The sequence below is a fragment of the Tachyglossus aculeatus genome, chromosome 1 (genome assembly GCF_015852505.1).
Source record: "Tachyglossus aculeatus isolate mTacAcu1 chromosome 1, mTacAcu1.pri, whole genome shotgun sequence".
Classification (NCBI taxonomy): domain Eukaryota; kingdom Metazoa; phylum Chordata; class Mammalia; order Monotremata; family Tachyglossidae; genus Tachyglossus; species Tachyglossus aculeatus.
Genome location: NC_052066.1, coordinates 124862289 through 124877708, shown reverse-complemented (window position 1 = coordinate 124877708; position 15420 = coordinate 124862289). Strand labels below are relative to the sequence as shown.

Sequence of the window (15420 nt, the reverse complement as noted above, 5' to 3'; positions counted from 1 at the left end):
TTCCATTAGGGAGATCAGAGCTCCACTCCACACCAATCTGCCAAATCACCTCTTGCCCATTATTCCAGACCCATCTCTCCCACACACCCAGACCACTCACTCTCAATAGCATTATCACTGAACAGAAAAGATATAGTGAAATGAAAGCATTTATATCTTAAGATATGTAAAAATAATTTAACGTAACAAATTTGTTAGACTCGCTTCACAATTAAAAGCTAGTGCATTTAACATAAAGTTGTATTTTGTCTGACTCAATGTTACCATTTCACATATTTAATCCTATTTATTGAACACTTAGTGTGCAGAGCACTGTACCAAATGCTTGGAAAGTACAATTCGGCAACAGATGCAGATAATTCCTACCCCCCCCCCCCCGCCCCCCCCCCCGCCAACAAACCCTGGTGTGCACCATTAGATACTTGAAGGCATTAAGGTAGTTAAAATACACCATGTCTTGATACAAAGCATTAGGAAAATGCTATCAGAGAACTGTAATTTAAACCATTAATAGATTTGTTGATCAATTGAATTAAAAAATTCAATTAGATATTACAGATCAGTGTTTTACATTATGAAGAAAAGAATCTTAAATTTGGCTCATGAGCAGCTGGGTAATGGCAATTAAATGCTTTGTTTAGACATTAATTTTTACACAAGTAGAAGATACAGTTCACTGGAAGTTAAAACTATTTACCAGCTGTTATACTATGACCTAAATGGTTAGACACTTTAAAATTCCATATGATTAAAGAACTATGGGCTTACATGTGATTTATGATGTCTTAAAATGGGAACAAAAGACACCATGAGTTCTGGGAAAGCTTTTCGATAAATTTTAATCACACCTTTACATCAGAAAAAAAATCCCCAATTCCTCCATAATACCCATAGGTTCATATTTACATTCTATTCCAAGTCCTTTCAGTGTCAGTCTTGCTATGGTACAGTAATGTTCCCTCTAGAAAACATTAAGATGTTATCAATGTAGATGTTCACTTAATGAAATCCAGTAAATTTGCTCTACATTCAAATTAACACTGTATGTATATTTACATTTACGATTTTTTAAACATTTGGGGGTGGTCAACCAGATCATGTGGATGGTTCATCATCACTTATTTCAGAATCATCTGCATCAATTTCTCCTTCAATGACTGATTTCTTCCCTTTACAGCAAGACACGATCAATCCAATTAAGAAAACCTGTGAATAAAAATCACTCTTTTTAAACCATCTCGAGTGAAATAAATCTGAATGGCATGCATTTTGACTGCCTAAAAGACTGTGTACATCACTGAAGATAATATGACTAAGAATGTACATAAGTAGATATGATGACATTACTTACTGCAATGAAGGCCCAATTGCCAAAATAATAAGCCGCACTGAAGAACCAGAATTTGTGAAGAAACAGGTATGTCCGGGTAACAGTGCACTGATCTACAAGCAAAATTGATAAATAAGTTGGTAAGTTTATTGAACAGAGTGGGTTATATTTTAGTACTGAGCTGGAGAAGATTAGCTAAATCTTGTAGCAGTGTAGAACAAACATTAGAAGTGTTTTATTGAAATACTGAATTCTAGATATACACAGAGGGACAGTAAGTGAAAGAATGTTGATAAATACCTAACAGATCACCCATTAGGAGTCTTGACTATCAATTTCACATCTTAAAAATGTCAGGGTCAGAGGCCCAAATTTATTTTATAGCAGATCACCTATATTTCTCTAACACAACCAACTTGATCTGCCCAATTTTTCTCCTGAAGTGATCACTGCTGAACTGACAAAGCGTGCACATTTTCCACAGCTCAATACAATGGAGAGAGAAAAAAATCACCACCTGCAGGTTCCCAGTTGCCTAGCTGCATATGGACAGGAAAGATGTACAAATGGCTCTACAGAAAACTTGACAATTATAATGAATATTTTAAACCTGTGTGATTAAATATATTTAGACTAGTAGTGCTACTTACTGAGTGCCTACAGCAACTGTACTGAGCACTTTAGGAATGAAACTGACAAGTCATGCCTGTCCAAAAGATTTTATATTCTACTGGGAAAAAGAAATTTTCACTATCAGTGGAATCAGAGTACAACGGAATACAATTGAATCAGAATACACACAGTCCCCGCCACAAATATGTACTGAACATGAGTAAAAAAACCAAAAAACCAAAAAGCACCCCAAATCTTGCCAGAGGCAGCTGAAAGAATTGAGATTCCTCATCTTCCCAGGCACCACTATCCTCTCTCACAAGCATTAACCTTGATTCAGTTCCCATTCAACACACTCTATTCAAACTATCATTCATTCAATCGTATTTATTGAGCACTTACTGTGTGCAGAGCACAGAGCGCTTAGGAAGTACAAGTCAGCAACATATAGAGACGGTCCCTACCCAACAACGGGCTCACAGTCTAGAAGGGGGAGACAGACAACAAAACAAAACATGTAGACAGGTCTATCAGTTCTACCTTCACAACATCTCTAAAATCTACCCTTTTCTCTCCATTAAAACAGCTACCATGCTGATCCAAGCACTTCTATCCCACCTGGACAAATCCATCATCCGCCTTGCTGATCCCCATCTATCCCAATTCCAGTCCATACTTCACTCTGCTGCCCAGATCATTTTTTAAAAAACATTCAGTTCATGTCTCCTCATAACTTAAAGAACCTCCAGTGGTTGCCCATTCACAGCAAGAAACAAATTCTTTACCACTGCCTTTACTCATTCAGTTCTTCCCCTTCTACTTTGCTGATTGCCTACTACAATCCAGCACACAGTTCACTCCACTAACACCAACCCACTTACCATATCTTGCTCTCACTTCACACCTGACTAATCCCTTGCCCATGTCCTCCCTCTGACCTGGAACTCCCTTCCCATTCATATGACAGACCAACTCTCTCATCACCTTCAAAGCTTTACTAAAATCACATCTCCAAGAGACCCTTCCCCAATTAGCCCTCATTTCCCCTACTCCCTCTCCCTTCTGCATGGCCTATACACTTGAATTTATACCCTTTAAACATCCTGTAATTTAATGTCCGTCTCCCACTTTAGACTATAAATTCCTTGTGATGATAATAATCACCATCGTAATAATAATTATGGTATTTGTTAAGCACTTACTACATGCCAAGCACTTTTTTAAGCACTGGTACAGATACAAGGTAATCATGTTGGACATAGTCTCTGTCCCACATGGGGCCACAGTCTTAATCCCCATTTTCCAAATGAGGTAACTGAGGCACAGAGAAGTGAAGTGACTTGCCCAAGATCACAGAGCCGACAAGTGCTGGAGCTAGAATTAGAACCCATGACTTCTGATTCCGAGGCCTGTGCGCTATCCATTACCCCAACCTGCTTGTGGAGGGGGAATGTGCCTACAATCTGATCTCTGATCTCCCATCCTCGTGTCTCTCTCCACTTCAATCCATACTTCATGCTGCTGCCCGGATTATCTTTGTCCAGAAACGCTCTGGACATATTACTCCCCTCCTCAAAAACCTCCAGTGGCTACCGATCAATCTGCGCATCAGGCAGAAACTCCTCACCCTGGGCTTCAAGGCTGTCCATCACCTCGCCCCCTCCTACCTCACCTCCCTTCTCTCCTTCTACTGCCCAGCCCGCACCCTCCGCTCCTCCACCACTAATCTCCTCACTGTACCTCGCTCTCGCCTGTCCCGCCATCGACCCCCGGCCCACGTCATCCCCCGGGCCTGGAATGCCCCCAATCCCTCTGCCCATCCACCAAGCTAGCTCTCTTCCTCCCTTCAAGGCCCTGCTGAGAGCTCACCTCCTCCAGGAGGCCTTCCCAGACTGAGCCCCTTCCTTCCTCTCCCCCTCGTCCCCCTCTCCATCCTCCCGTCTTACCTCCTTCCCTTCCCCACAGCACCTGTATATATGTATATATGGTTGTACATATTTATTACTCTATTTATCTATTTATTTATTTATTTTACTTGTACATTTCTATCCTACTTATTTTATTTTGTTGGTATGTTTGGTTCTGTTCTCTGTCTCCCCCTTTTAGACTGTGAGCCCACTGTTGGGTAGGGACTGTCTCTATGTGATGCCAATTTGTACTTCCCAAGCGCTTAGTACAGTGCTCTGCACATAGTAAGCGCTCAATAAATACGATTGATTGATTGATTGATTGATCTATACTGTGCTCTCCCATGCACTTAGTACAGTCCTCTACCCACAGCAGGCACTTAAATACCATTGATTCATTGTCTGAAGTACTGACAGATTAGGGAACAGTAATACAGACATTTAGAATGAATTTTTAAAATTTCACAGAAACCTAAAGCAAGGGGATGAGATTTTCATAGATTGGGAAAGTTAAACACGAAATGATTCCAAAATGTTAAGCACTTAGTATTCACCCCACATTCTGCTTCATAGCATTTATTTACCTATCTGTAATTGATTTTAATCCCTGTCTTTCCCTCTAAAACGTAAACTCCTCATTTACAGGAGACATGACTACCAATCTGTTGCACTGTATTCTCCTAAGTGCTTAGTACAATGCTCTGAACACACTGAGCACTAATACTGATTGACTCTTCACACACAGCAAGGAATCAAAGGTATTTATTGACCACTTACTATATGCAGAGCACTGTACTAAGCATTTGGGAGAGTACAAGAGAATGGACAGACTTGTTTCCTGCCCATAACAAGCTTTCAGCCTACAGAATGGGGTATGTTACACATAATTTGTTTTAATTTGTTTGCCTTTCCTCAGATTTTGAAATTCCTTAGTGTTTTAATGAAGATAAAACAACAATGACTTTTGGAACTGGCTCAGAAGCAATTGAGAGCAGTGTTTGCTGCTGCTGAGCTCTTAGTAGATACTATTATTACCACTGTGCAATCACTTAGCAGATGCAAGAACTAAGGACTTTTAAAAATAGTTTTTAAATAGTTTAGCACTGCAGTAAGCTATGGGGTGGATTCAAGCTAATTAGGTAGATACAGTTCACATCCCATATGGGGCTCACAGCAGTAATCCCTATTTTCCAGATGAGGGAACTGAGGCACAGATTAAGTTTAATGACTTACCCAAAGACTTGTGAGAGGTAAACAGCAGAGATAAACTCACTGCTCTCAAGAAGCTTATAATAGTGGATTCTATTCCACAGGCACAGACCAGACCCTTGATAATCTTTAAAATGGTGAGCCTGTTGTTGGGTAGGGACCGCCTCTATATGTTGCCTACTTGTATTGCCCAAGCGCTTAGTACAGTGCTCTGCATACAGTAAGTGCTCAATAAATATGACTGAATGAATAAATGAATAATCAACAACTATATCACAACATGCACTGCTGACCATGCAAGGGAGAGTATAGAGGTGGCTCAGAGTAATCCATTAACTTTAAAAACAACCTCTCACTATTTTTCGGAGATATTTTCTCTTTCCCCTAGCCCCCAAATAAAACCCTGCAAAACATAAGCATCCTTATTCTAATCTCTTGGAGATGGAAAGAAAGCAGAGTCACTTGTTAACACTATGATATGAGCTGTAATTCAGTCAACAAGTTCATTCCTTACTATACTTATTTAGTTAGATAATACAAAATGCTGAGGTAGCTTATCCTGCCAATTTTAGTGACTGCTTATTGCCATAAAGTCAATCATTTCTATCAATAAACTGCTAATAAAAACATTAGGAAATGATTTCTATCTTTCAGATCATTGAAAACTCTTATTAAATCTAAATAGGTTTTTATGCTACACCATTAAAAAATCATTTAGACTTTTGACTACCTAAAAACTGATATGATCACTAAAGCACAGAATTTTAGAGGAATCCCTATAGATGTTGAGAATTCACGTGTCCCTAATATATTTAAATGAGATGGGGACAATGTGGCCCAGCGGAATGAGAGAGGACCTGGGAATAGGAAGACTTGAGGTCTGGTACATTCTTATTACCATTATTATTACTACTATAAGATGTTACTAACAGTTCATTCATTCATTCAATCATATTTATTGAATGCTTACTGTGTGCAGAGCACTGAACTAAGCGCTTGGGAAGTACAAGTTGGCAACATATAGAGACGGTCCCTACCCAACAGCAGGCTCACAGTCTAGAAGGGGGAGACAGACAACAAAACAAAGCATATGAACAAAATAAAATAAATAGAATAAATAAATACGTACAAACATATACACATATATACAGGTGCTGTGGGGAGGGGAAGGAGGTGGGGGGGGGAGGGGGCGGAGGGGGAGAGGAAGTAGGGGGCTCAATCTGGGAAGGCCTCCTGGAGGAGGTGAGCTCTTAGGAAGGCTTTGAAGGGACGAAGAGAGAGTCAGACATCATGGGTTCAAATCCCAGCTCTGCCAATTGTCAGCGGTGTGACTTTGGGCAAGTCACTTAACTTCTCCGGGCCTCAGTTACCTCATCTGTAAAACAGGGATTAAGACTGTGAGCCCCTTGTGGGACAACCTGATCACCTTGGAACCTCCCACCACTTATAACAGTGCTTTGCACATAGTAAGCACTTAATAAATGCCATTATTATTATTAGAAGGGGGAGACAGACAACAAAACAACACATATTGACAAAACAAAATGAATAGACTACTAAATATGTACAAGTAAAATAGAGTGATAAATCTGTACAGACATATATACAGGTGCTGTGGGGAGGGAAAGGAAGTAGGGCGGAAGGGAGGGGGAGGAGGAGAGGGGTCGCCTCCCCCGGGCATTCCCCTCCCCTGCCCTCAGACCCTGGGACCGGACTGGACCAGATCAGACCAAACCTATATGTGCAGGTGTAGATTAAAATGAATACGCTATTCCATGTTGTTTATGTAAAGATTGTTCTTCATATAACTTTTCAAATCTGCCTCTGGCAGTTGCCTCTTGCCAGAGTTTTGATCAAAAGACATCTGTTAAAGTAGAAGCGGCAGAGCCTACTGGAGCCAGAATGACCTGGGTTCTAACCCTGACTTCGCCCCTTGTTTGCTGTGTGACCTTGGGTAAATCACTTAACTTCTCTGTCTCCCCCTTTTAGACTGTGAGCCCACTGGTGGGTAGGGACTGTCTCTATACGTTGCCAACTTGTACTTCCCAAGCGCTTAGTACAGTCCTCTGCACACAGTAAGCGCTCAATAAATACGATTGATTGATTGATTCTCTGTGCTTCGGTTACCTCATCTGTAAAATGGGGATTAAGACTGTGATCCCCATGTGGAACAGGGACTGTGTCCACCTTGATTAGCTTGTATCTAACCCATGCCTGGCACACAGTGAGCACTTAATACTATTAAAAAAAAAAAAGTAGTATGCCTGGGGACTTTTAGCATACTCGCTAACCTCTCAGTGGCTTTTTGTCAACTAATCCTCCTGAGCATCTGGTTTACAGCACCCCATCTCTTCCTTCTAATTATTCACGTTTACTCCACTACATTCAAAGTTTGCCAATTAATGATGCTATTGAATGCATAATAATAATAATATTTGTTAAGCACTATGTGCCAGTTACTCAACTGGGTACAGAGCACTGTACCAAGTGCTTGGGAGAGTACAATATAACAGAGTTGGTAGACTTGTTCCTTGCCCATAGTTCTCCTCGGGTTAATCTACTTAGTATCTACCCACTGACCAATTGCTCACACCTTTCCCCCAGCCTAGACCTTCCTCTCCTTTCAAATCCAACAGAGTAGTTTTCTCTATTCTAAATTTTTTTGAGATAGTCCCTTTTCAGAAATCTTTTCCAAATTATTTCTCTTTCTCACAAGTTGTACTCCTTAAAGATAAGAATTGTGTCTACATATTCTTTCTTGTACTTTCCCAAATGCTTAATACAGTGGTCTAAAGAGTGAGCACTTATATCACTGATTATACTCCCCCTAACTACAACCTTAACAGTCTGTAAATATATACATGCATAGCCGGGGCAATCACCCATCACATTTCTATACAAGTCAAATTACATAATCTACTGAACACTAATATACCTATCCACTTCTCCCCCATAAGTAATTTCTGTGTGTTTACTCAACTAGATTAAAAATGCCTTGAGAGCAGGGATTGTGTTCCTATTGTGTCTTCTCAACATTTAATAGTTTTGCACAGAGATGTTCAATAAATACTGAGCCCTCACAAGGATTGGCTGCACATATATCCTGGATTTCTGTAAAAGCTTTTCTAATTTTGGTCCAATGGTGAGTCAGATTAAAAAAAAATATTCATAACCTCAGTGGTATCCTTCTCCCATCAAAATGACTAAATACCTGGTAGGTCATCTCTTAGAAATGCATCCATTCACACAGATTCACAGTGGGCTTCCCTCCTCCTACAGGGCTACTTTGATGGGGTCACCACCTCTTTGCAGGGACCTGCATTCTTAATGTCCACTCTTTCTTAAGTAAGTTCCCCCTGGGACATATTGAGGGACACCTGATGCATTAAAATATTCAAAGTGCTTTAATGAAATGAAGTGGTATAACTGGAAGATATACACAAAAATGCATCTCATTTAGCAAGGGCAAATAGCACTCCAACTCCAAGTAATACTTGGCTTTTCTTTCAAAGAAATTAGGTCATCAATTTAAACAGTGGCTACAAGAACAGGTTTGGCCAGGAGTTGAAGAAACATTCAGTCTCTTCTAGAAAAAGTATATTTTTGTGGTCCCATAGATGATTGTGCCTTTTACTTAATTTCTACACATTTTACTCAAAGCATAAAGACCAAAATTTGATAATATATGAATCTGATCCAGAAGTGCATACTAACAGCTCTTGTATCTTTTAAAATCTATATTGTTCAGGATGTGTACAAAAAAAGGACAAAACTATTGGTATGCAAATGTCGTTTGGAAAACTGGACAAAGAATGCCCTCCAAAATTAACTTGGAGACTGATGTCACCCACTTTTTGATGGCAATTCTGCCTACTGGCAAGCACTTTTCCACAACTTCTTCAAGATTCTGAAACTACCGCATGGCTGGCTGAGTTAGAGATGAGGTTGCCCTGTCAGAATTATTCCCCACTGATGCAGTAAAACAGAGATATGCTGGGCCCAGTTCTGTTAAATTTGTTCTATGCAACATGCTGGAGTATCATCATCATCATCATCAATCGTATTTATTGAGCGCTTACTATGTGCAGAGCACTGTACTAAGCGCTTGGGAAGTACAAATTGGCAACATATAGAGACAGTCCCTACCCAACAGTGGGCTCACAGTCTAAAAGGGGGAGACAGAGAACAAAACCAAACATACTAACAAAATAAAATAAATAGAATAGATATGTACAAATAAATAAATAAATAAATACAGTAAAAAAAATATGTACAAACATGGAGTATGCAACTAGAGCCCTGGATGCAGGTATCAGTATAGGCTTTGGAACCTCTGGGAAACTCTTCTATCTTAACTGACTTCAAACATCATCCAAAGTCCTGGAATTAGCCATTCAAGAATCACTACGTACACACGCTTGCACCCCAGACACCCATACCCAGGAACCCATGCAACTGGTTGTAAACCACGTCACCAAATTGGGCAAGTGCTAAAGGCTGATGATATTGGCAATACAGAGCAAAACGCCTTGACAGTTCTGCTACCAAGACAGTACACTCACCACTAAAGCAGTGACAGAGAAAGAGGGAAAAAATCAGGACAGTTAGGACTTCCCTTGGAAAACAGTAGTGGGGCATCAGGCTTCAGACCAAACAGTCTGCAGAGGTGTAGCGTTGGACAATCTTCTGTACGGTTGTTTGTCCTAGACCATATCTAGGTTTGTCACACCCGGCACCTTCAACCCAGCGTCACTTACTCTGAGTCCGAGAGATGCCATGAAAGGACCCTGAATAATGAAGATCTGGAATGTAATCAGTCTCCTAGCATTGAAAGCTATGTTCACTTTAACTCATCAATGCTGAGTGGCACATGTGAGGAGAATGGGGACAGCAGGATACTGTTGTATGGAGGGTTGGGAAACAAGGCAAGAAGGGCAAGTGAAAAGTTTTAAGAACATAGTGAAACAAAGCCTCAGATAATGCTACATCCCAGCTGAAAACAGGGAGTCAGTTGCTGAGGACCAACCTGCATGGCACAGTGTCATCAAGAGAGTGGCTCATTGAGCCAAAGCTTTGCATGGGAAGAGACAAGGAGGTAAAAGAATCCATTAACGTTAAATGTAACACAACATTTTTGCAATCCAAGATGTGGATATTGCATTGACCTTTTTGGCCACACACCATTCATGGATGAACTTAATCTTCGGTGGTGTCAGCTTAAAACGTGAATTTTCAAAATACAGGACAAAGGCCTGGAAGATACAGCCCAAGGCCTGAAACTCATACAGTGTGCCTAGATATGCTGAGATAGTCCAGAAATGAGGGAAGAGAACATGAAAGAGCAGTAGGATCATGCAGAAGTTGGGGTATCATTAGAAGCTGATGGCCCAACTGTCTCATGCAGGTACTGTAGGAAAGCCAACAGAATCCCCCATCAGACCCAGATCTAATGAGAAAGGTCCAAGACCATCTAATCTAGGTGACAATGATAAGAACTGAGTTCCAGGGAGCTTATGTGGTGAAGAGAAGCAGCGTGGCTCAGTGGAAAGAGCCTGGGCTTTGGAGTCAGAGATGATGGGTTCAAATCCCAGCTCTGCCAATTGTCAGCTGTGTGACTTTGGGAAAGTCACTTAACTTCTCTGTGCCTCAGTTCCCTCATCTGTAAAATGGGGATTAAGACTGTGAGCCCCCTGTAGGACAACCTGATCACCCTCTAACCTCCCCAGTGCTTAGAACAGTGCTTTGCACATAGTAAGCGCTTAATAAATATCATCATTATTATTATATGTATACACACACACACACACACATATATGTATATATACAAATATACACACACACACACACACACACATAAATATATGTAACCTAAAATTTCTCATTCCAGGTATTTAGCAAGCTGCTTCCTAACACACTGGGGGAAGATTGCAGCAAGCTCCCTACAAGATAGTAAATAAACCGTACTGAACTTCAACTAAGACACTGCCTTCTGAATTGCAGTGTGGAATATCATTACTATTCAGCCAGTCATTCAATAATATAGGGCCACAAATAAACTTAATAAGGATATTTCCATTATGGCTCTTTTTATGTGATTAAATACCTGCCTGTGATTCTTAAGTTTCTATCAAGAGTCTCTGATATTAAAAAAAGTTCAGATGAATTTAGGAAATACACTACTCTCCCACAGATTATAGAAAGGCACATTGGGTACTGGAAATACTTGCTTTCAGCTATTAATAATAATGACTGTTAAGCGCTTACTATGTGCCAAGCACTGTTTTAAGCTCTGGGGGAATACAAATTAACCAGATTGTCCCACATGGGGCTCACAGTCTTAATCCCCATTTTACAGATGAGGTAACTGAAGCACAGAGAAGTTAAGTGACTTGCCCAAAGTCACACACCTGACCAGTGGTAGAGCCGGGATTAGAACCCATGTCCTCTGACTGTCAAGCCCAGGCTATTTCCACTGAGCTATGTACATTTGGTGTTTTTACTGCCTATATTCATCATTGCTAATTCTCTTTCAATAGAGGTATAGATAGTAGAAATTGACATAATCCTAAAACATTTTTTAAACCACATTTTCCAAACTACTCCCACCAATTCAACTCCTTTCCAGAGTTGTTAAGAAGCCCAACTGCCTTAGGTTTCGCTGCAGCCCACCTCTTCCCTTTCTCCTCTGCTAAAAATGCTAATATTCAGTGAAATAGACAAAAGAAGGAAAATAGTAAGGAAAAAACTCAAACCCTCTAGATTGCTATTTCATGAATAGGTTTTAGTTCAAAAAAGGGAAGTGATCTAAAAAACAACAACAAAAAACAAGTGTAGGAGCAGTTCCAAGTCTTGCATTACTGATGAACACAAAGCCCATTATTCAAATTCTAGTAAATCCTTCTGAAAAATATACAAATACCCTCTACCTATTCTGTGAAAACTGCCACACTTTTAGGAGTTTTTAACATTCATTTAAAATGAATCCACATAAGAGTCCATTACTAGAGTAATGTCATAATGTTCCCAATTTACCTTCAGATTGTCCAGCTACAATTGTGCCTTGGTATTTGCAAGTTTTTTGTTCACCAATTTGTCTATTTACTATTGTTTAAACCCATACTTGTGCGAGTGGTGGGACCCATATTTAACCCTATTGTCTCTTTGGTCATTAGTAATCACAATCCACCTCTTCAGTGACTTGTTACCTATCTCCAACAGGGAAAAATCCTGGATGGCCACAAATCAAGCGCTTAGTACAGTGCTCTGAACACAGTAAGCACTCAATAAAATACAACTGAATGAAATTAGAGGATAAACCTTCTACTGCTCTAAAGTGTAGCTGTCACTGGGCACAGAGAGTGTTTCTCTCTGTGAAACCTCCTTTTGTCTATTTCACTGAATATTAGCACTTTTAGCAGAGGAGAAAGGGAAGAGGTGGGCTGCAGCGAAACCTAAGGCAATTGGGCTTCTTAACAACTCTGGTTGTTAAGGTTTCTCTAACCAATCTCCTGCAAGTAATCAATGGATTATTGTAATGAAGAGATGCAAGTACAGCTTGTTAATTATTCATTCATTAATACCTTTCTTCCTTTACTTCCCTCATTGTTGCTTGTTACTCTTAAAAAGTAAGAGAGATTCTTTGAGTGCTTCTTTAACAGTCTGAGAAACTCTAACACCCAAGGCACCTGGGAACTTTTTAGCCAGGTTAATTGCCCTTTTGCCCTGGCAGCTTTACAAACTTTTTCAGGTTGGTGAAATGCAAAAACACATAACTATGAAATTTGTTAAGCACTTAATATGTCCTGAGTACTAGGCTCCAAACTGTGATAGATACTAGAAAATCAGGTCTGGCAGTCTGTCCCTCATGAGACAGTCTAATCTATCAGTGTTATTTATTGAGTGTTTACTGTGTGAAGATCATTGTGCTGAGCACTTAGGAAAGTACGATATGGACATGTTCCCTGCCCTTGTCCCTTCCGCATCATTTACACACTTGATCCGCGACCTCTGGGCATTTGACATTTGCCCCAACCCCACAGCACTTCTATACGTATTTCAAACTATGTTATGAATTATTTTTTTTTACTAATGTCTGTCTTCACCTCTAGACTGTAAGCTCATTAAGGGAAGGGATTTTGACTGCTAATTCTGTTGTATCGTACTCTCCCAAATGTACACTGTACTTTGTGCAGTGCTCTGTACATATTAAGTGCTCAATAAATACCCCTGATTGATCTAGAAGATGAGCCAAACACCAAATGTTTAAAAGTTAAAGATCCAAGTGCACAGGTGACGCAGAAGGGACAGGGAGTAGGAGAAATGACAGCTTTGTCGGGAAAGGCCTCTTGGAGATGTGATTTTAATTGGCTTTGAAGGTGGGGAGATTCCAGATCTGCCTATATAAAGGGGGTGGGAGTTCCAGACCAGATGGAGGGGTGGGCAAGGATAGATGAGACTGTGGTTAAGTGAGTAGGATGATGTTAAAGGTGTTAGTGTTGTAGTTATCTTTGCAGTTATAAATGAGTGGCTGAAAATGTCCCCAATTTACATAAGACTATGATATTTGAATCAATATACAAAAGACTTGACTCACATTCCGCACACAAAAATCACATGAATACTGATATCTTTGATCCTGAACACGCCACTGGAAGCAGTGTGGTCTAGAGGAAAGAGCATGGGTCTAGCAGTGAGAAAACGTGAGTGCTAATCCTGGCTCTGCCACTTCCTTACTGGGTGACCTTGGGCAGGTCACAACTTCTCTCTGCTTCAGTTACCTCATTCATAAAATGAGGATGAAATCCCCTGCCCTCCAATTTAGACTGTGAGCCCCATGAGAGATGGTGACTGTGACCTACTTGATAGATTTGTCTCTAACAGTGCTTGATATAGAGTAAGCTTGTTGTGGGGTGAGAATGTTTCTACCAACTCTGCTATATTGTATTCTCCCAAGTACTCAGTACAGTACTCTGCACCTTGGGCAAGTCACTTCACTTCTCCATGCCTCAGTTCCCTCATCTGTGAAATGGGGATTAAGACTGTGAGTCCCATGTGGGACAGCCTGATTACCTTGTATGCTTGGCATATAGTAAGCACTTAAATGCCACCATTATTAGAATAAATCTTAATACCACTGATGATGACAATGGTAGGCACTTACATAGCATTAAAAAGCAGCACTTGTGTCCTGAAGCAGGTGTATCAAATCTCCAAAAATTTCATCAGCTATTACAAATATAGCTTCACCTCTTGAGATCTTAGAGCTGGGGACTATCATTGTTCCATCACCAAATGTACAACATACTCAAGGTACTTATTAAAGCAAAGCTTGGTTGACTTCTTTTAGGTGACATAAAAACCCAGCAAAACAGCCTGTAAGTCATGCTTACAAAGTCAAGGGAATGAAGTTTCATGCCTGGGAATTAGAACCCAGGTCTAATCTTATTCCGTTAAACCATACTGCTCCTTCTATGTTAATGTGTGTTGAGAAACTGAGATAGTAATGGTAATTGCGGTATTTTGTTGAGAAACAAAATTGTGGTATTTTGTCAAGCACTTACTATGTGCCAAGCACTCTATTAAGTGCTGGGGGTAGAAAGAAGATAATCAGGTGTGTGTGTATATATATATATATATATATATATATATACATATATATATATATACATATATATGTTTGTACATATTTATTACTCTATTTACTTGTACATATCTAGTCTATTTATTTTATTTTGTTCATATTTATTACTCTATTTTACTTGTACATATCTATTCTATTTATTTTATTTTGTTAGTATGTTTGGTTTTGGTCTCTGTCTCCCCCTTTTTAGACTGTGAGACCACTGCTGAGTAGGGACTGTCTCTATATGTTGCCAACTTGTACTTCCCAAGCGCTTAGTACAGTGCTCTGCACACAGTAAGCGCTCAATACGATTGATTGATTGATTGATTGATCAGGTCCCACATGGGGCTCACAATCTTAGTAGGAGGGAGAACAGGTACTGAATCCCCATTTTGCAGATAAGGGAACTAAGGCACAGTGACTTGCTTCAGTTAAGAGACTTGTCCAAGGTCACACAGCAGGTAAGTGGAGGAGTGAGGATTAGAACCCAGGTCTTCTCTCAGGCCCATACTCTTTCCACTAGGCTAAACTGCTTCCCTGAAAGGATTGCTATGGGTGGTTTTAAAATTTGAGACCCTGAAAAATCATGATCTATTTTCCTTTGGCTGAATTGGGAAATGGACTGTCTCTTAGGATCACAAAGCTAAAATTTATTCCACGATTCTGTAGTTGCCTAGGGGTAAAAGGGGATTTTAGGAATTCTTAATAATGTCATTGTCGATGCAAATTGGGTGAGGGCT

General features: G+C 40.1%; 1 protein-coding gene across 1 annotated transcript in view; it reads right to left on the bottom strand.

The window, feature by feature from the left end:
• Window positions 1–830: 830 nt before the first annotated feature.
• The window catches only part of LMBRD1 (LMBR1 domain containing 1), a 153352-nt gene continuing 138762 nt past the window's right edge, over window positions 831–15420 (bottom strand). The window contains exons 15-16 of the mRNA XM_038743159.1: window positions 1352–1443; window positions 831–1206 (exon numbers count right to left, since the gene is read on the bottom strand). Of these exons, the coding sequence (XP_038599087.1) occupies window positions 1096–1206; window positions 1352–1443 (203 nt within the window). The 3' untranslated portion in view covers window positions 831–1095. The remainder of the gene's footprint in view (window positions 1207–1351; window positions 1444–15420) is intronic.